At 33.7% G+C, this 27831-nt stretch overlaps 4 protein-coding genes across 12 annotated transcripts; 1 reads left to right on the forward strand and 3 right to left on the reverse strand.

Annotated features, from left to right (window-relative positions):
• The first annotated feature begins 1279 nt into the window (after nucleotides 1-1279).
• On the forward strand, nucleotides 1280-24240 carry LOC138941731 (peptidyl-prolyl cis-trans isomerase H-like). 7 transcript variants are annotated; one of them, XM_070311607.1, is made up of 8 exons: nucleotides 1280-1601; nucleotides 1740-1864; nucleotides 5634-6305; nucleotides 6387-7102; nucleotides 22956-23066; nucleotides 23132-23310; nucleotides 23376-23474; nucleotides 23564-24240. In XM_070311607.1, the coding sequence occupies exons 4-8, from the start codon at nucleotides 7055-7057 to the stop codon at nucleotides 23763-23765; spliced, it is 639 nt and encodes a 212-aa protein (XP_070167708.1). In that variant the 5' UTR covers nucleotides 1280-1601; nucleotides 1740-1864; nucleotides 5634-6305; nucleotides 6387-7054; the 3' UTR covers nucleotides 23766-24240. The 7 variants fall into 7 exon arrangements, 6 of the variants coding, with proteins under 6 accessions (XP_070167708.1, XP_070167709.1, XP_070167710.1 ...); XM_070311608.1 differs by having other exon boundaries at nucleotides 1280-1654; nucleotides 5634-7102; XM_070311609.1 differs by having other exon boundaries at nucleotides 1282-1601; nucleotides 5634-7094.
• Nucleotides 5074-9229, reverse strand: LOC138941727 (tyrosine decarboxylase). 2 transcript variants are annotated; one of them, XM_070311600.1, is made up of 4 exons: nucleotides 9144-9229; nucleotides 8057-8282; nucleotides 5622-7072; nucleotides 5074-5463 (listed from the first exon to the last, which is right to left on the reverse strand). In XM_070311600.1, exons 2-4 carry the CDS (start codon nucleotides 8255-8257, stop codon nucleotides 5457-5459), a joined length of 1659 nt encoding a protein of 552 aa, XP_070167701.1. In that variant the 5' UTR covers nucleotides 8258-8282; nucleotides 9144-9229; the 3' UTR covers nucleotides 5074-5456. The 2 variants fall into 2 exon arrangements, with proteins under 2 accessions (XP_070167701.1, XP_070167700.1); XM_070311599.1 differs by lacking the exon at nucleotides 9144-9229 and having other exon boundaries at nucleotides 8057-8592.
• On the reverse strand, nucleotides 11729-16775 carry LOC138941732 (aromatic-L-amino-acid decarboxylase). Its single transcript, XM_070311612.1, has 13 exons — nucleotides 16570-16775; nucleotides 16151-16264; nucleotides 15848-15899; nucleotides 15693-15763; nucleotides 15369-15611; nucleotides 14901-15026; nucleotides 14572-14810; nucleotides 14089-14263; nucleotides 13837-14002; nucleotides 13551-13603; nucleotides 13268-13464; nucleotides 13079-13156; nucleotides 11729-12594 (listed from the first exon to the last, which is right to left on the reverse strand). Exons 1-13 carry the CDS (start codon nucleotides 16768-16770, stop codon nucleotides 12456-12458), a joined length of 1854 nt encoding a protein of 617 aa, XP_070167713.1. The 5' UTR covers nucleotides 16771-16775; the 3' UTR covers nucleotides 11729-12455.
• Mob4 (MOB kinase activator 4) lies at nucleotides 24192-27722 on the reverse strand. 2 transcript variants are annotated; one of them, XR_011448198.1, is made up of 5 exons: nucleotides 27526-27722; nucleotides 26572-26945; nucleotides 26349-26483; nucleotides 26054-26261; nucleotides 24192-25318 (listed from the first exon to the last, which is right to left on the reverse strand). XR_011448198.1 is itself a non-coding variant. In XM_070311605.1 (4 exons), the coding sequence occupies exons 1-4, from the start codon at nucleotides 27583-27585 to the stop codon at nucleotides 26165-26167; spliced, it is 666 nt and encodes a 221-aa protein (XP_070167706.1). In that variant the 5' UTR covers nucleotides 27586-27722; the 3' UTR covers nucleotides 25630-26164. The 2 variants fall into 2 exon arrangements, 1 of the variants encoding a protein (XP_070167706.1); XM_070311605.1 differs by lacking the exon at nucleotides 24192-25318 and having other exon boundaries at nucleotides 25630-26261.
• Nucleotides 27723-27831: the final 109 nt, after the last annotated feature.

Below are 27831 nucleotides of genomic sequence, written 5' to 3' on the forward strand. Positions count from 1 at the left end.
ATCTCTAATTTTTATTTTGAATTTAATTATATGTTTTGTTTCTTTTTCTATAAAAACATTACAAGATGTTTAATGGTTTATTACAGTATAGTAAAATATTTATCATAAAATTAAGAAATTGGTTTTTCAAATGTAACATTTTATAATTTGACATTGAAATGCAATCTTTTTATTTCTATTAAACAAGAAATTACCATAAGAATATTTTTTTAAATAATTTCAGATAAATACGTGTTATAAATACAAAGACACATTCTGTTGGCATTTTTTTTTTCTTTTTTTTCTTTTGTGTGGCGAGAAATTACACCTACATCAAATCAATGTATATCAATTTTAATTAAATTTTATATTTTTATCTTTATTTTAAACATACAATTTCTTTGATGAAAGAAAGATACTTTTTGTAAAGGACAGACATATGAATCTTTACTTTTAGTTAAATGCTATTTTTTTCTAATTACTGTTTATAAAATAGTACATTATTGTATTACAATAATTATTATTTGCCGATGATTACATTGTCTTTTATCTCTAGATTATTAATTTCCACATGTTTGTAAGACAATGAAATTTTAATGATTAATAATAGATTAGAATATATATATATATGTCTTTCCCTTTTCCAGAATATTAATAAACATTACAAGTTGTTTTCATGCATTTAGATGGTATACATGTGGTAAAATAATTCTAAAGAATGAATCGTGTGTGTAAAATCAAGTAGATACATTCTATTATCGATATTCTTGAAGAAAAAAAAAAGCTACATATCCTGAAAAAATAAACAAGATCTACAGTCCGGCATGTGTCACATGTTTTATATACATATATATTTCTGTTTGTGCAACTTATGTTACCAACAAAGAGTCATATCCAAATAGAATCGAATATGATACTGAAACTGTAAAATATGAGGTGTGCAATAGGAAAATAAAGTGGTATTTTATTTTGTAAAACCATCAATCATTTATTATATGTATGTATATTCATTATTTATTCATACATGTTTAATTATATGCCACTGTTGTATATCATTGTATTCATGTATCGTGTACAATTATATTAAAATTGATAATTTACGAATAACAAAAAAAAAAGAAAGAAAAGTATAAAAAATATAATATCATAATCAAATTTATAAAGAACGAGTGTATAGGAGTAAAAGAAACATTTAAAAAGTAAACATTTTTGTATAAAATAATTTCAAGTATGTGTACGTATATGTGATGAAACTAACTTTTTGGCTACGTTCCACTTGACGATCTTAACGCTCCTGAAATTATATCCTTGTTATTCACTGAAAGTTAAACGAAGACAGGATGATACACGCGAGTATTGCGATCGCTAACTGAAACGTAGTCAAAGGCATGGAGAAATCGACCAATGACAGATCTAGCGCAAGGTAGACGCCATTGTTGCTGTGTTTTTCGTACGAATTGGTATGAACGATCGATTTTTCTGTGCATATATCACTTCGACGCAATTATTCAAGTCCATTTAAAGCAAATGTCTAATATGAAAGAAATAGAAGGGAGAGAAACAGAGCGCGAAGAGTAAGACTGAAACAGACAGATCTTTCGAGGAATTTCGAAAGAAACGTGGTATGTACGTTGCAGGAAAAGAGAATCGCGCGCAATCACGTGTGTTCTCGCCGGTAATAAAAAAACGGTGTACAAGCGCGCAGTTTGTCGCGAGCAATTGTCAGGTTTGGTCGCGTTGTTTAAATTTGAAATTTCTAGGCGAGTGTACATTTATCGTCCCGAATCTTGCTGCGGCAATACTGGAGGATATTTCGTGGAAATAACCGAGTCTTGGTCGCCGTTTGATCGTATCGAGACTATTGTCGGGTACCTCACCGAGCAAGGTAAGATAAATTGAAATGAGCGCCACTGCGATGTTTTATTTACAAAATACCACGAGAACGAAAACGCATTTATGTCGTTCCTTATTATGAATTGTTCTTTAATAATATTCGCATATTATTCAACGAAATGAACTATCTTTTAATTATCGAAAGAATTAGCACGCCGTAAGACCTTAACCTCCATTTGAACGCTGCGTATCGCCGCTTACGCGGTCTCGCTGACAGGAGTGTTTGCGAAATAAAATACGTTTACGCTATCGCGCAGTTTAACACGAAACTCATTCTTTATCACAGGTATCGTTTGTTAAGACCAATGATAGATCGTTCTGTGCGCGAATTACACGCTGCAAAGTTGATTTCCCGAGAGAAATCTAACCTGTAATCGCGCGTGGTTTTTTTTTTTTTTGTTTTTTGGGAGGTTATATTTGTCTACGTGAATATTTCATGAATTGGGTAGAATATTTCTATCTGACGCACTCCAGAGTGAATTAAACGTCTCAAAATTGCCGTGAGTGATAATTGTAATAAGCGTTGCAGAAAGGAACATTGTAAGCAGCATGCCTACGTGGAACCAGATTCAGGCTCAGCTTCGAAATGCCAACAATCCGGTTGTCTTCTTCGACGTATCGGTAGGCACCACAGAGATAGGTCGTATGATCTTCGAGTTGTTCGAGGATGTGTGCCCGAAGACGTCGGAAAATTTCCGACAATTCTGCACTGGTGAATACAGGAAGGATGGTGTTCCGCTGGGTTTCAAAGGAGCCATCTTTCACAGAGTGATCAAGGATTTTATGATACAAGGCGGTGACTTCGTCAACGGCGATGGTACCGGAGTGTTGAGTATCTACAGCGGTGGAACATTCCCAGACGAGAACTTCACCCTGAAGCATGATTCTCCTGGTCTATTGTCTATGGCCAATAGCGGCAAGGATACCAATGGCTGTCAATTCTTCATTACATGCGCCAAATGCAACTTTTTGGATGGCAAGCATGTTGTCTTTGGCAGAGTGATCGATGGTCTGCTCGTCATGAGAAAAGTGGAAAATGTTCCTACCGGACCGAATAATAAGCCAAAAATTCCAGTTACGATATCTCAATGTGGACAGATGTAGCAGTAATGTATCGCTTATTTATATTTGTATAAACTCTCTCTCACATTATTGATATAATTGTATGGGCCTGTCTTTAAAAAAAAAAAAAAAAGAAAACCATAAAAATAAAATTTTTATTTTATGTAAAATTGTCGTTATGTATTGTATTTGGAATTATATAAAAGATGTAATAATCTCTCTTTGCTTGATGCAATAATTTTACATACATTATTTTTCTAATTCATATTGTAATATGCAATTTTGAACTTTTGTTCCGATATTACAATAATCCAATTTGATATGTAAAAGTTTTAAAAAAAATCTTCAATATTTATATAATAATTTATATGTATAAAAAATATGCCAATTAGAATTTTATTTTAGCTTTCTTTTCTTTTCTTTTATTTCTACATATTTTTGAGATATGTGTGTAATATCTATAATTTATAAATATGAAAACTTATAATTACAGGTTTTTTTTTCAATTATCTTATTATACATTAATATATTTGCATTTTCTTGCTATTATATCACTTTCATAAAAAAGTCAAAGGAAGAGACAACATGCACAATGGAATTAAATAAATAAATAAAAAAAAAACATTAACATTTTATTTGTAGCACATTTAGTAAATTGCTACTTTATTTTATGTCCAAAAGATATATATTTGTAAGTATACTAATCTTTAGTAGAGCTTATCAAAACTAAATATTTACACAAAACTTATATATATACATACAATATATATACAATATACATATATGTTTATTAGCTAAAATTATAAATGAGTGAATGAAAGAAAACTCACTCAGTTATCTTACGAATTTTAATTTTATTATTAACATCTGTACATATGATATAAATATTTTATAATCACTCTACGTATCACGTACGTTTGTAAATAATGCAATCTCGAGTAATTCTTCAATTTTGTCTTTATAGATCTAGACTGATTTTTACAAATCGAAGTAAAGAATTGTTCATACACATGTATTTATATATTTGTATCGGCATCGATTCGATGAGACTCAAACTTTAAATTTATTAATCTATAATTGTTGTAAATTTTAATCTGTAAATATTGTTTGTTTCTTTAAACTTTATTTCATAACTTTTTCGCTTATTTATTATATGTCGTAAGGATTATGTACAATTATTTTAAATTAAAATCTATTTCCACATTGGTCGATGTCGATCACATAACTATTCAATCACTTATGTATGAATACGTTGATTATATCCACGATGTCTGAAAGATTCTAATATAATTTTATTATTACATTATACAGTGTCTCAAAGCTATAAAATGCATATTTTTTCAAACGTGTTTCATAATTTTAAAATTTTTTAATGAAATATTGGGTATCGCAATGTTTGTCATGATCTGTTAATTTATAATTGATTATGACACGATATTAAATAATATCTTTTTATTAATTATTTAGTTCTTTTTTTTAATTCAAGATCAAAATTAATAATTTACAGAGATTCAAAAAATTAAGTACTTTTTAAAATATTAGTTGATGTACCAGCGTTATAACGCATCTTCCTTTGTAATCTCGACAGTAGTATCAACAACGGAAAACGCAATTCTGATAAAACTCAGTATATATTGAAACCAATAGTCGTTCATAGTTAATTCACGCGTAAATTTATTGAGATCGATACATTTTTATTCACGTGCATTTTATACAATATAAAATTATTGGAGTCTGTACATACATCGGCAGTCATTATCACATGTTATATATATACAATAATTCATTTCACTATTGTTTCTATATAGACATATATATATCAAAATAAATCATGACTATACTTAACTATACGCGTAGTCGCCTCTAAATTGTCCACAATTCAGAACGAATTTTGTACGTACCATAGAATTCTATCTATAATTAATATTTTTATATAATTATAATTATATTTTCAATATAATATTCTCTTTATCTTGTAATTTCAGTATATATTATAATGAAATCATTATTTTTATAAAAGTTTTTAACAAAACAGAAGAAAAATTTTATATTAATCGAATATTTTTGAAATTATATAATTTTATACTTATATGTATATACATTTATAATTAAGTTTTTTAAATCAAATTTTATCATGAATTACGTTTTGTCTGAAATATGTTCAAGAATCTCACGCTTTATCTCACGCAAAACTTGACTCAATATCGCATGCGTTATTGATACATTTTGTCGTGACGAAGTATCACTCTTAGAGAGCGCATACCATCGATCCATCGTCCACAATCTTTTCGCATAGCAGCCAATGAATTTTTGATCAAAATCAAATGGCTTGGTTAAACATTTACGTGGTGATGCCATTGCTGATAATCGATTTTTTGTCAATAAATACGACTTCGGGAATGAGTAAGTTGATGACGGCGGGCCGTCACAGTTTCGCATCACACGGCCGTGTAGCGAGGGCCCTTTTTATTATTATCATCTACGTCGTCCCGAGCCGGCGCCGGGGACCGTCATCGACATCGTCACGATCTAAAACCATTATGCGAGTGATTATTATTGTCAAGAAATCTTTTCTATCATATTTAAAAAAGATGAAAAAATAACATTATAACTTACACTAAAAATAAAATAAACAAAAACACAGAGAGCTAAAGATGCTAAAGACTCGTCAAGAAAGGTAACACTACCTGCTGTTGCAGAAACGATCATCGTCGATGGTATCGACCTGCGAGTTGTCATCGACGACCATGATGGGTGTCGCGCCGTCGTGTAGGCTAGACTTGGAGATGGATTTCTTGTAGACGTCCCTGGTAACGCTCCTGGTAAAACTGAACTTTCGGACGAGTTTCTTGTCGAGGGCAGCCGGACTCTTTGGACCCTTCGCTCTGTATTCATCTTCCGTGCCTTCGTAGTGCGCCAGCATTACTTCCGTGGCATGCTCCTCGATCACGCTGAGAGCGTAATCAATATCTTCTTCGGTCGCGTCCTCCTTCGTCACACAGAAGCGCAAGATATATTTGCCCATTACACGGGCTGGTATCATGTGCAGCCGACCGGATGCATTAATATTGGCCAGCAATTCCTGATTCATTTCTTCGCTCTCTCTCAATCGGAAACACACCAGGCCGACTCGCACGTCATTCAGGATTTCAAAACGCCTATCTTTCTTCATTTGCGCCTCAAATCTCTTTGCCAACCTTATGTGATTTCTGATGTACTTTTGTAACCCGCTGATACCGTACAATCTCATGACGAACCAGAGTTTCAACGCCCGGAATCGTCTGCTGAGCGGGATGCCCCAATGACGATAGTCGATTGATTCTCCCGAGCGAGCATGTTGAAGATAAAGCGGATCGACGACCAATGCCGACGTGAGCTTCATTCGATTACGCACCCATAGACAAGAACAATCAAAATTCACCAGCAACCACTTATTCGGATTCGTATTAAAGGAATCGGCATGCTCGATGCCGGCCATGAACGGCCTCATTTCCGGACAGATGAAAGCGTTACCAGCGTAAGCGCCGTCCACGTGCAGCCAGATGTTGGGATACAGCTTGCATACAGGCCCGATCTCTACGAGATTGTCAAAAGCGCAGGACCCGGTAGTGCCCAGAGTAGTGGACACGTAAAACGGCACTAAACCGTTCGTCACATCTTCCCTGATGGCCGACTCGAGCCGTCTACCGCGCAAGGCGGCTTTGTCGTCCGGCTCGAGTATCCGCAGCTTCACCAGACTGATCATCGCTGCTTTCTCAACGCACGAGTGCGACTCCGTAGAGCAGTAGGCCACCAATTTTGGCAGGAATGCCGAATCCTCCGTATTGGGTTCCTGCTCTTTCAGCATCTTAATTGCTTGCGCGCGCGCCGCCAGCATCGTCACCAGAATACATTCAGAGGCCGAGCCCTGAATCACGCCGCCGCCGCTTTTCTGCTCCGACAAGAACTCGGCTGGCAGGTCGATTGCTTTAGCATACCAATCTAGCACGATAGTTTCAAGTTCAGTACAAGCTGGACTAGCCGCCCACGAAAAACCGATGCAGCCGATCGCATCTGACAGCAGATCACCGAGGATCGAGGGGAACGAGTTGCCAGACGGGAAGTAGGCGTGAAATCGCGGATGCTGCCAGTGGGTGATCTGCAAAATGCATTGTTTTCATGTACGAGCGTAAGTCGAGTAACCTACTTTTATGTTTTGAAATCGATTTATCCGTGAAAAGTATGGGACGATGGGAATGAACGGCGGAAATACCGGTTGACAGCAGCAACTTCATTGTCACCGCGATAAAACATTGCATTGGAGATGTTAAGAACGGACTTTGCGAACGTTTGTATAGGAAAAGTCGCGATGCATCGTTTCTCGAAGCCGTTGTCTTCTTTAAAAATAATGATCGGATCGTTGTGACGTTGCTATTGTCCTTCAGTTTTTCAATCGGCTGATTACTTGTATATACGCGATTGTCGTTGAAATTACTTTTACTTTTAAAAATCTTTTCCATTCTCATTTGGCAATTTCAATAGATTATAAGATCGCCTTACGTTTTATCCTTCCCTAAAAATCATATTAATTCTGATATCGAGAGTGTACGATTTTTAGTAAAAAATTTTTATCGAATAAATTTCCATCTCTTAAATACATATATTTTAAATGAAAATATTATATATGCCGAATCTTCTTTCTGAAATGATATTTTATATGATATTTATTTATATGTAAAAATTATTTTATTGTCAGGATAAAACTATTAAAACTATTGTACTCCTACACAGTTTACGTTTACGTAATACGCGTTGCATCATATATGCTTCTATATTATTACGGCACTCGATCTTAACTTTTGCTCAATTTCTTCAAAGGATACATATATGAAACGAACTTTCCGTATCGCAAAATACGTCGCGATTTATCTATCGTGTCATTAGTTTTCTAAATCACCGGGAGTGAAAACGGCAGGACGTTAAGTTCTTATCTATCTCCTTTTTTTTCTTCTCTTTCACGTACACGAATATTATTTATATCGGCAGAGGGGGAAGGGAAGGGTTGAAATCAATGGCGAGAGAGAGAAAGAGAGAGAGAGGAGGATCGATAATCGTCAGCTACAATCGCCGGCAGATAACTCACTCCGGGCATTATTTTGCCATCGACGTCCCTCATGATGGCATCCCATGATTCCGGTTTAAGAGGCGCCTCTTTCGGGATTAGATGTCTCAAATATCCGGGATCGACGTTCGCCGTCACCCTCTTGCCCTCCAACGTGCGAATATACTCGCAGATGTATTCGATCATCTCCTTACCGCGCACACGGAATTCATCGATGTTCATGATGCCAGAATAAAACCCCTCCCGGCTGAAAAGTAGCGATTTTTCTGAGGAAATGCGTGTCAAAACATATAAAGAAAACGCTCTTTTGGACATGCTATACGTCGCGTGTGTTCGTGACTTTTTTTTTTTTTTTTATGTTTCTATTAACACGCCAATGCGCCTGTTATCCTCCTATATTTGCTTTAGAAAAAGATCAATTCTTCCGTGCTCTGGCAAGTATTCTTCGCGGCGTATTAATTCTTTCGAGCAAAAGGAAATGTGCTATCGGCGAATACATCTAATAATAATTTACGAAAGTATTATGAAAGTAACGTCGCGGTATGCTCGTGCATTGAATTAATTACACACGAGGTATCGCATCGTAAATATTACAGAAGCAAAAACAAAGGCCGCATAAATTCTGCTAATTGCATTTACGATATTTATATCTACGTATATTCCAGAATCTTCTACGATCCCAAGACGTAAAGCGTAAGCGTAAGTTTATCCTGTCGTAGATAGTTTTCGTTATCATCACTAATTCACATTTTTTCTTTAATGAATAAATAAAGCTTCTTTAATTTTTCTGTAACATAAACAAATATAGGTTTCGAGATGCGATATTTAAAGAGTCGAGAGAGAGAGAGAGAGAGCGAGTGACACGAACGAAATCATTGAACTTCACATTTCCTTTTTGCTATCGCTTGAAAAATCGCTATACTTTGGCGAGAAAAATCGATTCTTTATACTAAATCTTTTTATGTAAGCAAATACGTAGATTTTTAAGGCCGATTTTTTTAAAGAGTCGCAAAAGTTCGCGTCCCTTCTTTTTTGAGAATCGGAACAACGATTAACGAGTATGACGACATTGAAGAGTCTCGACGTACAATTTCTTGATTTCACTCACGTTTTGTTTCCGCTACCGCTCGAGAAATCGCTCCACTTTGGCGAAAAATCGGCCCTCTCAGTCGCGCAAACTTTTCGTTCCCGTAACACGAGTGGCGCGCGATTTTTCCTCGCACGTGTCAAACATTTGCCGCGAACCACGTCAGACGAGAGACTAGTAGCATCTGCCGAAGCGCCGGTCAGTTTTATGCGCGCCTCGGCTCTATACATCCCTGCTATCACGCAGATAAAATTAATAACGTTTTAGAGTGAAGCAGATTTGTTCGCTCTATAAGCAATTAAATCCAATTTTTTTGAGCGATCTAATAAATTTCGGCAGATGATCCGTACGAATTCTTAATTCCGGATCACTCCTTAACTCCGGAAACGTTGAATACAAACATCTCAACGTGAATGTAATTTATGGATGACATCTTAAAATTGAAGGGAAACAGATAATAGGAATAAAAATTAATATTTTTATATTGTGTTACTACTAATTACGCAATTATACAAAGGAAAGGATAATTTTTTAATGGTGAAAACAAAGATATATAAATTGAACAAATCGAAATTAATCAGCTAGACTTATTGAATACAAATTATATCCGATAACACGGTTATATAAATGGACTAATGAATTAGTATTACGAGCGGTCTTCTTCAGCATTTTGCAAGCATTTAATCTTTTTGGTACACAATAATATGTATTGTCATATTTAATTGCAAACATATATATTTTTTCAACGAAATCTGAATTATGAATTTTGTTACGAATTTTTCTAAGCGTGTATTGTCTATATTCTATATGATAGGAATTAATATATATATATATATATATATATATATATATATATATATATATATATACCATATATACAGGGTTGGGAATGTTACTCTATAAAAGTAACGCGTTACCGTTATCGTTACTTTTTCGTTATGTTTTTGTTTTCTGTTAGGTTTATGCTAAAATAAGCTATTAGATTATAAAATTATTTAATAATCAATATTAAATGTATAATAATCTATGTTACAATTAAAAACTCTAAATTAGTCTCTATGTAGCAAGCGTTTTTTTATATTAAAACTTATTTAATGATTCTAATTTTTTATATTAATATCTTTACTTTTTAATACACTTATCTTTATAGGAATTTAAATTGTAATTTACAAATTTCAATTTTGTCGAAAATTTTTATCGGACATTGTTTTTAAATATTAATAAGAGAAATTATTAAGAGTGTATTCCAATATTTACTGTCAGTATTGTAAAATCTATAATTTACGTTATTATAGATTTTCAGTACTGGCAGCGACTATCAGAATGCAGCCTATGATAGAAGGCTACAAAATAATTTTCAAAAAATACATCTATTCAATAGACATAAGATAATAAAGAATCAAAAAATAAAGATAAAAGTAACGGCTAATTCGTTACAGTTACTGTAAAAATGTAACGGCGTTACCGTTACCGTTACAAACAGAAAAATTTAACGATCGTTACCGAAAAAAAGTAACTCTAACGGTAACGACGTTACAAATAACGCGTTACTTCCCAATCCTGTATATGTATATATATGTATATATATATTTCCGCTATCAGTGACTTACGACGTTGAAAACCGTTGTTATAAGACTGATTGAAGCTTTTCTTTTGCACATTCAATGCTTTTAATAATGAAGCGAACGTATACAAACAGTATTCGTTTCTATTATACGTAGAATCGATTCTTTTCCCTAACGTGACATTTCTTCGATTGACGCGATGCAGATAGAATGCGAAAATCCACGAAAGCCAATGTAACAAGACCAGCATCAATGGTAGTGGTGTTGCTATATAGCGGGGTCGCCGTTTGAATAAACGCCCCATACACACTATGCCGTATTGCGCGCATAGGGGGTAAGTTCTCCCTCACCTGTCCCTTTCGTCTCTCCACCGTTTTATTAATAGACATTTACTCTTCACCTACATTTACAACACACCCAATGGAAGCGGTGACAGGTCACCGGTCAATCTTCCTAGTACACACACACACACACACACACACACACATACACCGATCACTGCTCGTTTTCTCATCGCCACCTTCACGCATGATCTACTCGCATCCGCCGTTTTTCGAATTGGATCCCCCCCTCCCCCCGCCCCCCATCGGATCCCGGTAGAGCTTCGATGCTCGTGAACGTGTGAGAAGTAATTAAATCGAGTTCGTGTTGGTCGGCGGCTAGCCTTTTTGCGCGTGTATTATAATGGCGATTTCAACGAAATTAGCGAACCTGAAATCGCTGATATACACAGGCTGTTGTCGCAGATTTATCTACTAAATGCCCACGTTTCGCATATGATTTCTTTTAACTAGTGCGGAATCGATATTTTTCTGATAAAACAATCAATGTAATTTGATTGTAATAAAACATACGCGCACAAATTACCGCGCTGGCTCTTGATTGCCCTTTATTATCTTCGTATGATTTTTTCCAAAATATATAAGGGATATTGCAAGACGTTATAAATATTTTGGAGTATTTCTTGAAGTTTACATCGTTCGGGGATTTAAAAAAGAAAATGACACAATTGAGACTAAAACGTATTTAATTTCTTATCGATTCAAACATACCATGGAGCGATTTCGGCGACATCTTACTGATTATATCTCTCGGTGAGCAATTTCGCGCAGAGTTTATTCTCTTCGTTTAAGCCCATTTTAGCCCTTTTATCTATAATTTGCGACAGAATTTGAGACAACATTCTATGTATATAATTTGATACATCGTACAATATGGATAATATAATATATTTGCAGGATCAAAATCATGTAGGATTGAAATACATAACTTTTTTTATGGACAGATATAAAAAAAATGCGCGCAAAAATTTTACACGATAAACTGACAGATTAGGTAATCGTAATTCACTATTTATAATTTTAATTATGCAGTTTGCGATAGCAATTTGGCGCCCCGAGGGGGCAGATAATAAAAAATTAAATAATTCTTGCACGGTTCAAAAGACATGATCTATTCCCTCGTGTATATAATTACAATTCGAGATTAGTTTTAACGTGAGACTTTTTTCTTCTAATTATATTTACAATTCTATACATAAAATTATAGATAGAATTATTTTCTTCCCAAATTGTGTGTAAGCTGTCTAAGGTGGGCTTTAATATCGAGATTGTCGGCAGTATCTCAGTTCCCGATGTGGTCTTATTGTTAGCTAGCTGATTTCTTTTCCGTCTTTTTGAAGCACGTGAGGAATCATCCGTCATGATTGACCCGTCGCGTTTAAAAGAAGAACTCCTCGCAAAGAAAGAAAGGATCGATGTAAAACAAATTACGCCCGACCATTGGGTGACCTGCCACGCGAAGGCGATGCAGACGGGGACGGATCCGGACTGCATCCGTTACTACTGCCGCGACGACTTCCGGTACCGCCAGCCTTCAGACGCACCATAGTGTCCAAGTGGCGAAACCTGCAGAATCCAAGAAGATGTGATAAAGATACATAATAAGAGATTAGATATCGTATTTAAAGCGGTTATAAATCGATGAAATGCGTTTGAGCCGCAAAATTTTTGCCATCATTATCTATCGCCTTTATCAAAATGATCTTCATAGAATTAAAATAAAAGACAAGTAAAAGTCGCCATATCTGATGGAAAAGAAAAGTCGATTGAATGCAACGGTCTAAACGTAGATAACGTCACGCTTCGAACTCTATTCTCTATTCTGTAATGGACTCGTATTTTCAATGGAGTCAAATGTCATTATAGTAGCGATCTGTATAATAGCGACGATAAGGGGAAAAACACTATTTGTCCTAGTCTAGTGTATAATAATGGTAGATAAGATATGGATACCGAAAAGTAAAGTATTATTACATTGCATTGCATTACCGTTTATACAATAATGTATTCAACTGTAGTATTTATATAACGAGAAAGAGAGAAATTATACCTAAGTGATAATTCACTGGTATCAGCAGCTTCTTTTGCCTGCATGAGATAAGCAAGTGGCCAAGATATCCAAGATTTTCTAAAAGTAAAGAAAGTTTAATATATTTCTTTTAATTATAAATATATACATGATTAGAGAATTTAATTCTAGCAAATCATACATAATAAAAAATGAATATAATCATCTTACGTTCCGGATTGAGTATTTGATCCGATACCGCCGATCGTTGCCTGCGTGTCGAGTTTAGCCCCTGTTCTGTTCGGAGTCTTTGTGAATCCTGGCTGAATCGCAGGATCGGACACCATACGCACGAAGAAGGATCTTCGTTGCTCCAAAGTGGCTTTTCTCTTCTTCTCGCGAATGTCCGCCAGCTCATCCATTACGTCCTGGTGTGTAAAATACGCGATGATAGAGATACGTAAGAATTTTTATAATATACGAAAGTAATTATATATTGTATATTCCAACTTACGTTGAATTCCAATAATTCGGATAGATAGTCCGTTATAATGCTCCATGCTATGTCTTAAACATTGTGGAATTAATTCAAGATAACGTTGTATATAATATTTCTTCAAACAGAAAATATAACAATCGAGAAAATAATTACATTCTTTCAGTATTTTCACACAACTATCAACGAAATACGAAGTTTCCAAAGAAAATTTTATTTAGATACATTTGAAGATTAAATGTCTTCAGCAAAGAATCCAAGAAGACGATTGTAAAATTGAAGATGAGTGTGAAAAATAATTTACCAACATCTCTGGCAGTTGCATTAGGCGCAGAGAGTGCAAAACGTATCGTGTAACGTTGATTTACTCGTGCCGGAATCATATGTATCTTTCCCGAGTCATTAATGCTGCTCAATAATTTCTGATTCAGTTTATCGCTGCCTTTAGCGCGGAAACATACCAAGCCCAACTATAATGAACATAATAACTAAATGTGATGATGTGAGTAACGCGTGTACAATATATGTAACGAATACTAATGAAATATTCTCTTACCACGACATCATTGCAAACTTCGAATCTAGAATCTTTTCTAACGAGTGTTTCAAATCTTTTAGCAAGTTTAACGTGATTTCGGATATAGGCTTGTAGCCCAGATATACCATAGCTTCTCATTACGAACCATAATTTTAACGAGCGGAATCGTCTACTCAACGCTATACTCCAGTGTCTGTAACAGTGTATTTAATATTTTTAATTTATCAGTGTAATCACTTAATTTTTAACTAAAAAAAATATTATCAGTCTAAAGTATTTTTTTAACATCTTATTATGGATTAATATCTGCTAAAGATATCAATTATATCTGAAATGAAAAATATAATAATTAAATATAATGACATTAAAATTGATTATCGATCAATTTCAATAACAATACTTTGGAATTAGAAAAAGAATCATAATAAAGTAAATTTTTTTTCAAAAATGATATAATGATGATACTGGCACTTCTGCTCAATTAATTAAGTGTAATATAACCGATAGTCTATAGCTGTATCCGCGTGTGTGTGCTGCAGATATAGCGGATCCACAACAAGCGCGCTGGTAAGCTTAAATCTGTCGCGAACCCAGAGACAGGAACAATCGAAATTTGTCAATAAGAATTTGTTGGTATTGGTATTGAAGGAATCGGCGTATTCGACGCCGGCCATCAGATATTTCAATTCTGGACAGATGAAAGCGTTTCCGGCATAGGCGGCGTCCACGTGGAGCCAAATCTACAATAGTAGAATTGTCGATTAAAAAGAATTAAATAATCAATAATAGCTTTAAATCTTTTCCACAAGCGTAGATAATTTTACACATACCCCGGGATATTTTTTACAAACCGGACCAATTTCCCTAAGATTATCGAAAGAACAACAGGCGGTTGTGCCGAGAGTCGTTGAGACGAAAAAAGGAACGTAGCCCTCGGCTACATCACTCTCGATCGCCTATCGATTAAACAGACAACCCATTATACGAAATAACGTGTTATATGAGATCAGTAATTAAATCAATTATACGAAAATTGAGCAGAAAAGTAATGAAAATATTTACGAATTAATTTAATTATTATGACGTTAAGCTTTACAATATATTTTACATTGTAATAAATATATAGAATGTAACTAAAATAATATAATTGCATAAATTATATTATAATTAATTTAATTGCAGTAACTTTTATTATACATAATTTTCTATAAATTATGTAAAATATTATATCGTAATTAATTTATTCCTACGTGTATATGGATTTTTCGAGATAATTGTTACGACCTGTTTATACGTACTTGTCGCAAGGTCTCCCCGCGAAGTACGCTCTTCTCGTCCGGCTCGAGGATACGCAGTTTCACGAAGGATATCATAGCGTCCTTCTCGACAGAACTATGACTTTCCCGGCTGCAATATGCCATCAGCTTCCCAAGCAGCGCGGTCTCGTCCAAGTGTGCATGTGCAGAAGATTCCTTGAGTCTCGCAATTGCTTGCGCTCGTGCAGCCAGCATGCACACGAGGATGCATTCCGATGCTGAGCCCTGTATACAGGATCGTTCACATAAAGCGTTTTCTCAGCTTATGGTATATTATTTTGAATATTCTTACAATCTTTCGCGCACCTGTATAACGCCTCCACCTTTACTGCCTTCGCTAAAATACAGGAAATCCGTTGGCAATCCAATCGCCTTGCCTATAATTCAGAAAGATGATGCATTACTTCGTAAATTGATCGTTCAGAAAATCGTTTTGACGAAGTATTACAAAAATAAATTACCGAACCAATCGCAGACTATCGTCTCCAGTTCTGTGCAGGCCGGACTCGCCGCCTAAGACAAATAAGATTACATTTTGGGAGCAATCGAGTAAATAATTGCATGCGATCCATCATACGAGATTTCATACGAGATCAGATGAGAAATTGAGATTCGCGAGAAAATCGAATGGTTTCAGATCGGCACTTTATCGTCGTGTCAAGCCACGCAATTCGTCTAATTTTAATTTTTTTGCCTAGTATTTTATATATTATATTATATATATATAGCTTCTCTTAGACTACTCGATAAGATTTCTCACTCACCCAAGAAAATCCAATGCAGCCTATGGCGTCCGATAGCATGTCACCGAGAATAGAGGGAAAGGAATTTCCCGCCGGGAAGTAGGCGTGGAATCTTGGATGCTGCCAATGTGTAATCTGGAAGACAATTTATTCGCTTCGTAGAAGCTTTCCCCATTTTCTCTTGTAGAAAATTTTTATACGCAATAAAATTTTCAGATACTCTTCTTTTTTTTTAATATGAAAATTACAATATCCAATTTCGATGACTTAATACTTAATAATATAAAGTAAAATAAAATAAGAAAAAAAAAAAAAATTAATTAATTTACTTTTGTAAGCGATTCCGATCGAGATTAAATGTGGCAACAGTTTGGCTATTTAGAATATTTCTGATAATCATAAATTAATTTCGATTCCTTTCAAATCTTGCGAATACTCACCCCTGGCATAATCTTCGATTCCACATCCTTCATGATCTCATCCCATGACTCCGGGTCATTCGGCGGTCCCGACGGCAGTAAAGGCCTAAGATAGCCGGGACCGACGTCCGGGGTGACTCTCCTGGTATGAATATTGCTCATGAAGTCGCAGATGTAGTCTACCATTTCCTTACCGCGGACGCGGAATTCTTCGATATCCATGACGGCTTTACAAGCTCGCGATACCAATTGTAAGTGCAGAAACTGGCAAATAAAAGCCAAGGTATTAATGCCCTTAGCCTATTACTGTTATTATTCGCAAGCTCAATTCGGTAATGAATTATTATTGACATAATTATTTTATTTATTATATTTATCGCAATGACATTCAATTTCTCTTTCTTTTATATTAATAATCTAAATTTAATATCTTACAGAAAAATATTTTTAAGCATTCTCATTTTTTTTTTTTAAGTACTTTCTTGAACTTATTGCTTTTGTAGCATCTTTATTATATATGTAAATTTTAAACGTCTTATATAATTACTTATCGATAATGCTTCTTTAAAGTCTAATAGTAAGTTATAATGTATATATACATATACATATAGAAAAAATTGTATTTCTCTTTTCTTTTTCCTTTTTTAATTATTTTTATTATTTATCTCTGTAAATAAGGAAAGAGGAAATCGAGATACATAAATCTCACTGAAAAAACCTCACAGAGATAAAAACAACACGCCAAATACATAAAAAAATATTCCTATTGCTACATAATAAAAAGTTTGAAAAAATAAGAACGAATATAAGATCAATATAATTAACGCCAAATTATATATGCTATCAATCCCATAATAGACACTATAAATGAATTAGATTTCTTTTAATTCCTAAAGTACTTTTTTATATAATGTATAGTTTAAAAGAGTTTTGCGCAAATTCTAAATCGCTAATAAACTTCTTCAGATGGAAGTAAAATATGAAAATTTGGCATGTCGTATTTAAACGCATAAACTCAAGTTTATATTTTATAATATATGAAATTTTCCGTTATCGTTATGCGACTGCACCAATCTTATTAAGACGCGGCCTTTGCAATCTGGATACTTAAGTGACCTGAGTAAAAATCGAGACAATATCTTGACACTTCCATTTTTACACGTTCGCATATATTTTCGTAATAATTATGTATTTATCGATCTAGCCAATTTCAAGGTGAAAGTGACTCGATTAATATTCTTTCACGACGAATCGCTCCCGTAACTGTCACATTCGCGCACTCGTGATCTCAAAATTCGCGGTTGCCTCGTGCGTACGCGTTTTGCATTCTCCTACCTGTTGCTGATAGCAATGACGTGGTGATACGATGTGATAGAATCGGAGTTGATACACCAACTCGGGCTTACGTCGTTGGATCGGATGACGACTGAACTGAACTGAACAATCCGGGATAGTTCGCCATCCACGGATATATGTCGGGGGCATCCAGGGCGCAAAATTCCATCGGCAAGTCCTGCGCAAACGCATCCTTCTTCGGCAGGACTTCTTCGGCATTTCGTGAAAAGACGTGCGTCCCGCATCGGTTTTCCATACCCGCCCCAACACAATTACGCGTGTCGCTTACGTGTATGTGCCCCTTGTATTCGGCCAAAGATCATAAGGTCAAGTTACTCTCTGAAGGAATTTTTATACGAAAATTATGCGAAATTACTTGCGGAGAGATTAAACGATCTGCGTGCACAAAAAGAAGGGGAAATATTATCTTTTTTTGATAGTTTTATGAAATATTTTACAATAATTATTTCACTAAGGGCGTGAAGAGGTAGATGACGAAAAGTGAAGCTTCGCTTCTTTTCAATTCTTTATTCTGGCCGCAGATTATACTTTTATAACGGATACTAATTTATTTTATTGAAAATATATATAAAATAAATTAATTGAAGAAAATATGCAAAATAAAATAATCTAAGGAAGGAAAGAAATGTATTTGCATCTAATTGAGATTTATTGTTAGCTTTTCATAAAATTTGCAAATATTATAAAGCTCATGTATAACTTTAACTAATAACTTTATGTGGAAAATATAAAAAATAATTGAAAAAATAATGTAATGTGAAGGGTACTTTATACTTATTAACAACAAGTAAAACTAATATTATAAGTATTTTTTTCTGATAGAAATACATTTTCATCTCTTCTCATACATAGAATTTGTATCGAACGTAAATAATATATACGAATCTTCGTCCTTTTTTAAAGATTTCTCTCTCATCATTAATTTATCATTAATTTTATTATTTTAGCAATGCAAACATGAAATATTTCAAAGTTTTTGGAAGGATATTCTTAACAAAAAAAAAAGATGGAATTCATAGAATATTGATGGGGGGAAAATGGTTGAACTTTCCACGATGAAAAATCTTATTTTGCAATGTAATGGAGTTGGAAATATTTATAAAGTCGTTCGAATCGTTCCGGTTGCTCTCTTTCTTGCCATCTCTCGACAGAAAATTTTTTGAAAATTGGTGACAGAGACTAATCCATCTATTTAGGATATCCGATAAAAAAAAACATTAGGTGATCTTTTAAATATATTTTTTAATCAATTTAATGTCGATTTATTCTCGATAAAAAATATCGAGAGAACTCATTACTTATCTTGTTCAGCTTTTGAATCTTCAACGCTACATACGTCTCTTGGTATTTTAGCTTCGAATTAAAATCTTAGAATAATATCAATTTGATATTAACTTAAAAGATATAGTTTCATTATACATATTTGTTTGTTCCTCTTTTTAATTTGAATTAATTTAATTTGAAAATATTTTTGAAAACAATTTTTTTCTTATATACAGACAGAAATTAGACAGAATATTTTGATCGCGAAAGAATTGCTTCTAAATCGACCGAAAGATCTGCGATTTATCAGCGAGATCTACGATAATTCAAGACACCCAGTACAGACGCCTCATTCACTCGAGTAAATTGGATCCTAGCATTCTCGTGCTTTATTAAGATGGAAAAAAGGAGGTAACGTAGGCATCGTCGAGAGAGTGCCAGTCGCAGAAGACGCCAACTGATTCTTACTTAGAGGAAACCGGGAGCGAAGTACGCGAGATCTTCGAAAAACCCCTTGACCTCTCTCGCCTTCCTCGCGTTAAAGAATCCGCGGGCTCAAGATATCGCGGATCGCGCTATCTTTCGAAAGGCAAACGATTCGAATCATTATCGAGATCCCTCATATTCCATACTGCTGAAATTAGCTGCCGTGATGATAGCGGCATTCGCCGAGTCAATTTGCGTGATAATTATAGCTCGAGGAAAGTCAAGCTCGAACGGTAATTTAGAAGCATTACGGAATATTCGTCCATTACGACGAAATGATCCATAACGCGGCAATATTGATGATAACGGAATTGATAAATATCTTTTAGTGTCGATCACGTTTATACTCTTAACGCAATAATTGAATTATATTAGAAGGATATATATTTTCTCAAAAAGTTCCCCTTATCTTTCTCTCACTTTTCTTTTTCCTTCTTTTCTGAAAATTCTAATACAATGAAAAAGTTTCTGAACAAAATTTAATAAAATCTGAAAAAAAATATTCAACATGCTATAAATTAATATATACTGATTTTTTTCAACGAGTTCTCCGCGTTTGAATGAGAACATTTATTGTTTTAATTTTTCGAAAAATTTGGTTTTATGAAGTCTCGATTAATAGCATTTATTGAATAGATGTATGCTCTACATTGGTTTCACCTAATAGATATATACTCCAGCATATCTATTTAGGTCACCAATTAACGCGAATTCTAGTTAATTGAATTTTCTTTGTCTACGTTTATATTACGTGGCATCTCAATTTAGAAAGAGGTTATCATTAGCTCGGAATTAATTAATTCGAATTGCGGGCACAAATCATTTCTCGAAATGAACATACCTTTTATAATATACAATATATAATTAAAGATGTGTAAACAATTTTTTTTTTTTTTTTTTTTTTTAGACAAGAATAGAACCCCCCTCATATAGGAATTAAATAATTTAATTTATATGAAACAAGCATTGCGTGTGTTCTTATATTCACCATCCCTTCATTAATAAGTTTAAAACCGACAACGCCCATTGAAATTCTACAATCGCACGCATGTGTCCTTGGATATGCAATTTTAAAGGGCACGTGACATGACGCATTATAAGGGTCGATTTCCTCTGGGGGGGTACAACGAACCCCGGACCAGTGATCGCGGGCCAACGACAGGGAGTCAGTCAGTCCTTTTGCTCACGCCCTTCGGGGATAAAAACGTTCATAATGCTGGAATGTTAGAGCGGGGAAGAGGGAAGAGTGTCCCGGACCAGCGGGGGGGTGCTTAATAATGCAATATGGCGTCGGGGCGTTGCGACGCTATGCAGGCTATGTCACGCATACCACGACCATATACGCCTACACTTTGAAGTCTCTCGCACCCCCTCATCTTGCTCCCCTTCCCTCCCCTCCCCTCCCCCCTTCCTGCCCCTGTCCTCTTTCTCCCATCGCTGCTGGTTTTCTCTGCGGGAACGAGGCCGCATCAACGCCGGGATCGGCGTATATCACCGGCAAACGAATGTTGATTGGAAAATGTTGATGGGACTTTCCATCCAGCATCCGGCGATCTCTCTTTCTCTCCAATGTCGATGGAGAAGATGCTTTTTCCATCGCGGTACGCTCAGGAATTCCGATGAAATATATATATATATATATATCCCAAAAGCCGAGATATATCTTCTTTCTTTCGATGCCCCTTTGGTCGTCGATTATTACGCTCTTGGCGAGAATCGTGCCCGAATACAAAGCGATGAAGCGGAAGACCGTGTCAGTCATATCAATGAAAAGAATGATACAACCGCTAGAAAACTCATAATTCATCACTTTTCGAATGAGTGCGCTAAACAACAATATTATTTGAATTTTTTCTCATTGATAATCACGAGATAACATTTTTCGCATTCAATTTAAATACATGCCAAACTCTCTCTTTACTCATTCGAATAAAATTTTTAAATGACACATGGCACAATGCAAGTATCTATATTAATACATAAACAATTTACTTAAATTTATTAATACAATAAATTTTTATTAATATAATATAATAAATTTATTTTATTTAAAATTTTATGTAATTATATTTTCAAATGTACCTATGAAGAGAAATAATATTTCTTGTTACATTTCGCTTGTTAGGAAACATTTATCTTAAAAGCGTAATAATTGATTAGCATATTTTTTTATTTGCTCTATAATATCGTCTTTCTATGTAAGCTTAATAATAGAAATATATTATTTTTATAAACAAACAGTAATTGTATGATTTTAATTTTCACATTATTTTTAACGTATGTACATTTTTGTTAAACATCGAAATATCTTTGATTATAACTTAATATTCTTTACAATATAAAGCTTTATCTGACATTAAATCTTCTAATTAATATATTCTCTTAACGCTATTTTTATAATTATCTATATTAATTTGATATAATTATATTCAATAATTTTACTTTTCTGGATATTTCACGTTATTATTATTTTACATTATTATTATATTTGATAATTATATTTTGTCATAACGATACTCTTTTCCAAACACAAAAAGAATTGATTATTAGATTAATTATTGCGAGCGCGGAAACCTCAAATAAACGTCATAATCGGCAAAATATTTCTGCATGCGACTGTACAAGGTCGTTCTAAGTTCCATGAATGGTTCCGAATGGCATGCCAGCGAAGCTGCGATTCTTGTGACTGAACCCATGACCTACTGGCAGAGAGAAGAGAGAGAGAGAGAGAGAGAGAGAGAGAGACGCGATGTCTAAACATCGCCATCGCCGGCTTCGATTTCCAGAACAGCTCAACTATTTCTGAAACTGCACCCTCTAACATAAAATGCTGACCTTATTTAGAAAAAGAAAACCTGTCTCGCGCCTTTGTTATGCCAAAATCTATTTTCAGTTGCAACGATATATTTTGCTGTTGCATTGTACATATAGGACTTTTAAATAATATGAAAAATCTTATCTATGTGAATCCGTTTTCGGAATTTTATTCCGGATTTAATTTTTTTCTTACTGAAAATGTATATGGACGATTATTTATTTTTTACAGCTTCCTTTATCTTTTAATATGAAGTAATTTAGTAATTGAAATTTTAGTTAAAATTCTTTCAAAAGAAAATTTAATTTTCTATTTAATATAGATAAAGTTTGATCGATGAATAATAATATGCTCATTCTCTTCAATTAATATTAATTGATTGTCCTTTAATTAATTAGAAATAAAGTTGATCAGTATTACACATATCGCGCGTGCTTAACAAATAAGAAATATAAGAACTAATTCTTTTTTTTTTTTTGTGTTTTAGATGGGAAGATCAAAATTGAAGAAGAGGCTAAAGCGAGAAGAAGAATCGACAGAAGAGTCGACAAATAAAATACCAATCGATAATTTACCAAAAAAATTCCTCTGGATGCACGTAAGTTCTCAAATCTTTCAGAGTTATGAAATTAACAGCTTTATTCGCGAAATATACTTTAAAAGGTTAAGAACGGTACAAAGATCAGAAAAATCCTTGATTACGCGTTGAAAGAATTCCCCAGTCATAATAGCATTGTCTGGACCGGGATCGGACAAGGTATTGCGAAAGCCATTTCTTGCGCGGAACTCTTCAAGAGGAAGCACGAAGGCCTCCATCAAGTCACAAAATTATGTTATAGCGAGTAAGTTTATTAAAACAGATATCAACGGATGCAATATCGGTGTTCAATTATCATTATGATTTCAGATCGGAAAATCCGAAAGAGGATGTAACTAACAAAATTCATCGAATACCGAAAGTCCATATCTTATTAACTAAGGATATTAAGGACACAACTGAGCTTGGGTGAGACGTATTTAGTTAAACATTAGTAAACATTAGCAAGTATGCGTGCGTGTGTATAATCTTCCAGATTTCGTTAATTTCGACTTTAGATATCAAGCGCCTGGCGATTGTGGAGAATTTTCAGAGAAGGAAGATGCATTGGCATCGAAACCAACTAAAAACGTTGGCAATGTATTTTGCAGCAACACCGAGCAATTAGGGATAAAAAAGCGCATCGGACAGAAAAGAAACAACAAGTGGGCTAATAACGCGGAATTATCTTCGAAAAAAAGTAGAAAAAATATATCTTGATATTTATGTGTGATAACATATTAATATATTATATCTAAAGAAATATCTAGATAGCGCAATTTTAAATATTAGAGAGATTTACAGATCCCCAAAAAGAATTTAGAATTTATAATAGAGCACGTTATTTGCACAATATCTGATTTTAATAAGGTCTTGATAGATTTAGGTACTCGATTGTACAAAAAATTTTAGTATGATTGGAGTATTAATATCTATTTCTTTTTAATTTTATAATTCGCAGCAATTTTTTTCGCCTGCAGTCCGAATATTTTTCTCTTGTTTTAAATATAGGAGATAAAACAAAAAAAGTAATAACTAAAAAATATAGACCCCCATGTTTACAATTTTTTTAGAAATATTATTATTATTATCTTTCTGATAACAATTTCAAAAGAAAGATAACAAAAGTCGTATGTAGAAAGTTTATTTTCTGTCAATACATAAACAATTTTTACGGGACAATCACATGTTATATATATATATATATATATATATATATATATATATATATATATATATATATTCATATATATTCCTGCTGCGTATTGATTCTTCACATCACACCATATTCATTAATACATTATAATTCGAATTTTTGTACTTACAAATTTTTATGTACAGTGCTACAATATCCTGATCCCATTACATTAGGTAAGAAAAGAAATCTATGTCACAATGCGCAATTTGTCAGAGCTACAGTGTCTCTTGTTTAGAATCTCATTAGAAGTGTATAGGGCAGTACAACTTTCACATCACAACAAACGTGAAATAGTATGTCAAATGTGAATTATAATTCAGTTTTCCATGCAATACCCTTATAATACTATTTTACAATCCATAATAAAAAAAATTCATAACGAGGTGTGTGTGTGTGAACGCTGCTTTTATAAAATAAGGATTACATGTTTTATTCGTCGCGCTATCATCAATAGGTCATCATTTTCTGTTCATTATCGTAAGATCTAATTTTGTAATCGCTGTTTTCAATTTTAAAAGTCACCTACCGTTACCCATTTAAAAAAAACAATTCGTGCTATAATTTTATAACGATATGTTATTATATTTTGAAATCTTAATGAAAATGGCAAGTCATCAACCTATTCTTTCAACATTCTATTTCTTTTGTTATCATAACTTTGACTTAGCTTTATGTTAACATACATAAAACGAGCATTCTGTTCAAAAGTTTTGTCGACAACGGGATAGGAAAGTCTAACATTTTGCGATTGATATTGCTGCTATATGGAATATATGTATATGTATTATAAATAACAAGTATTTTTCTCTATACCACCATATTTATCGTTACGTCATTCGCTCAAACAATGCATTTTACAAAGATAAACTACGTAATGTGGATTATTATGCTCACTTTAGACTAATATGATTCTCATATAATAATGCGTAAAATCGTTTATAATATAAATTCGCATTCTTATTATGCAAATCGATAACAAACGTATTCGAGACCTTATTTCCAGTTTATTGGAAATTTCTATGCATTTCTAAGCTGCATTTTGTTTTATCAAGCCACTTTGATATTTATATCGCTTCTAAAAGTTAGATTTGTTGTTTTATTATAGGTAGAATAAAAATAATTATATAATTTCATTAATTCTCTTTCTCATACTATTAGATTTCAATGTTTCTTTTACAAAACGCATTATTTTTACATATAATTAATGATAAATAAAATTGTACAAATATAATAGAATTTTAACAGAATCGCATAAGAAATTTTGTTTATATATATAGAATGTTTATAAACAATTATATATATACTAATTTATACTACTAGTGTAAATCAGTTATACATTTTTTTTCATTATACATATTTAGCATATAAAGATACTATTATTTTTACCAAAAAAATGTTGTACAATTGTTACATTCAAAACATAGAGATATGAGAAACACTTTTCTCAGTGTCTGATAATCTCAATAGCTTAAGATTAAAAGTTTATAATATATATTCTACTATTACCAATATTATTATAAGAAACATATTAAATTACTATATATAGTATCCTTTATGAAATTTGATAGTTTTAATGAATTTTTTTATGCTGTTCTAAAACATTGCTCAGATCTTAAATATTAAAAAATAAATATAAGTAAATATAAGAATTTGATTTGCCAAAATATGGAAAAAACTATATATATCAATAATTGCATAACTATTGATATAACATTCATTGAAGATAGTTTCTGTTTAATCTAACTATATTGGAGACAGATAAAGGATTATAACAAATTTATCCTATTTAAGTATGAACAAATTTACTGACCTTATTCAAAGACCTTTGTCATAAAGTATTAGAATGTTATGTGAATATTGGCAATTTTTCCTACTAGATCTGGCAATTCGACTTTGGACAATACGATCGCAATGTTAAGTCCTATGCTTCGCTTTCCGTTGCGCCATCACCTTCCATAATAGGTACTATTAAATTATCCTTTGACATCAGATTATATTTTGTCACAAATGAGGTAAACCTGTAACAAAGTAGTACCAATTTTTTTTTATCGTTACATAAAACGATATATATCGGCTGTATAAAAATATTGATAGGCATTTATTACCTGCGGCAAAGGTAAGTCTCATTTTCGAATTCATCAAATATTGTTCTATGGTGGAAGTATGCATGTGAAAAGATTCTGTAAACCCTACGGCAGACAGAACCAAGTTTTGCTACAGAAGATTCCTTAATGCTGATTCTGAAAAAGCAATTCACATATCACAAGTTGATTAGAAGTTTTATATAGTAATATTTTGTATAGTTTAAATGAGACATAAAAAAATTACCTGCTGGGAAAATATTTGTTGCTGTTGAGTAGACACGCCGCTCCATCCAGGGTATGCCGAGTATAATCGATTGCAGGACATTCTTTGGGAGTTTTATGTGCAGCACATAGAAATATCCACTGTTCCGTAGCAGTCATCTGTGTGCATGTTTCAGGATGACATTCTTCTTGTAATCTCACCGCCAAACCATTAAGCTCCATGCAAAACTGTCTGAGATGTTCATACTTCCATACTCCTTCATCGTTAGCTTCTGGCATATTAAGTATTAAATCAATGTTAGATGGATCTCTTCTGATCATTTGTTGAATATATTGTTGCACAGCCAGCGTGCTATCCATTTCTTCAAACGGTTCATCAGGCCACCTGCTAAAGTCCTAGAATAACATAAAACTTTGAGTACATAAGCTTGATAAAAATAATTGAACTACATTAGTGTTTTTTAACAATCGATTTCTTCTTCGCTATATAGGTCGTCATGATGTAAAAATAGATTAGATATTGTATAAAATACAGCTCTGCGATTGTAACAGTCAACGCAAAATGTCAAATACGAGATAAACGGTCCGTATCGCTTTAAAAATATAAAATAGGAAATTTTATACAAATCTATCTCGCACGAAGAAAATTAATGATCTGATATATTTTTTTCATGTTTTGATGAAGGCTGCTGAGAAGATATGTCACAGTCATACAATCACAAAAATATCTCGCAAAGAATTTATATAAATTCTTGGCAGGCGATCCTACGAGAGAAGATAACAATATATATTATTCTCGTAGTATAAACAGTGTCTCGGTTTATCTCGCATAGTTCATTGATTTTCATTGGGAAAGTGTCAAAGGAGGGAGGAAACGTTAGGAGATCTGTGAAGATATGGTTGGTGTAACGCGGATTCTAGCGATCTGAAATATCGTTTGTGGATGCGAGTACACTTCTTTAATGAAATTGATAACCTCCGCTTTCGTTCCAGGTCTGTTTCTTCGCAAAATCGTAGGTCCGTCCGCCATCTTCATCTTGCCAATTGTTGCACTTGACTGACCGGTATGCACGCTCGCTCACGCTCGATTAGCAAGGATAGGAGATGACCGCTCCGCTCCGAAGTACTCGTCGATTTATGATGATGTGCGTGTGCAGTGCATCCGCGAATGCGAATTGTTTCGTTCCACCCTAGAATAGATGAATCAAGTCTGAAAGTTGCCTAGACTGTTTCCTCTAGAAGAATTATGCATGCACATTATGGCTGCGGTCGAGAAGACGCT

This window comes from Polyergus mexicanus, unplaced genomic scaffold (assembly GCF_030449975.1).
Source record: "Polyergus mexicanus isolate NDT 795.1 unplaced genomic scaffold, iyPolMexi1.0 SCAF_20, whole genome shotgun sequence".
NCBI classification, from domain to species: domain Eukaryota; kingdom Metazoa; phylum Arthropoda; class Insecta; order Hymenoptera; family Formicidae; genus Polyergus; species Polyergus mexicanus.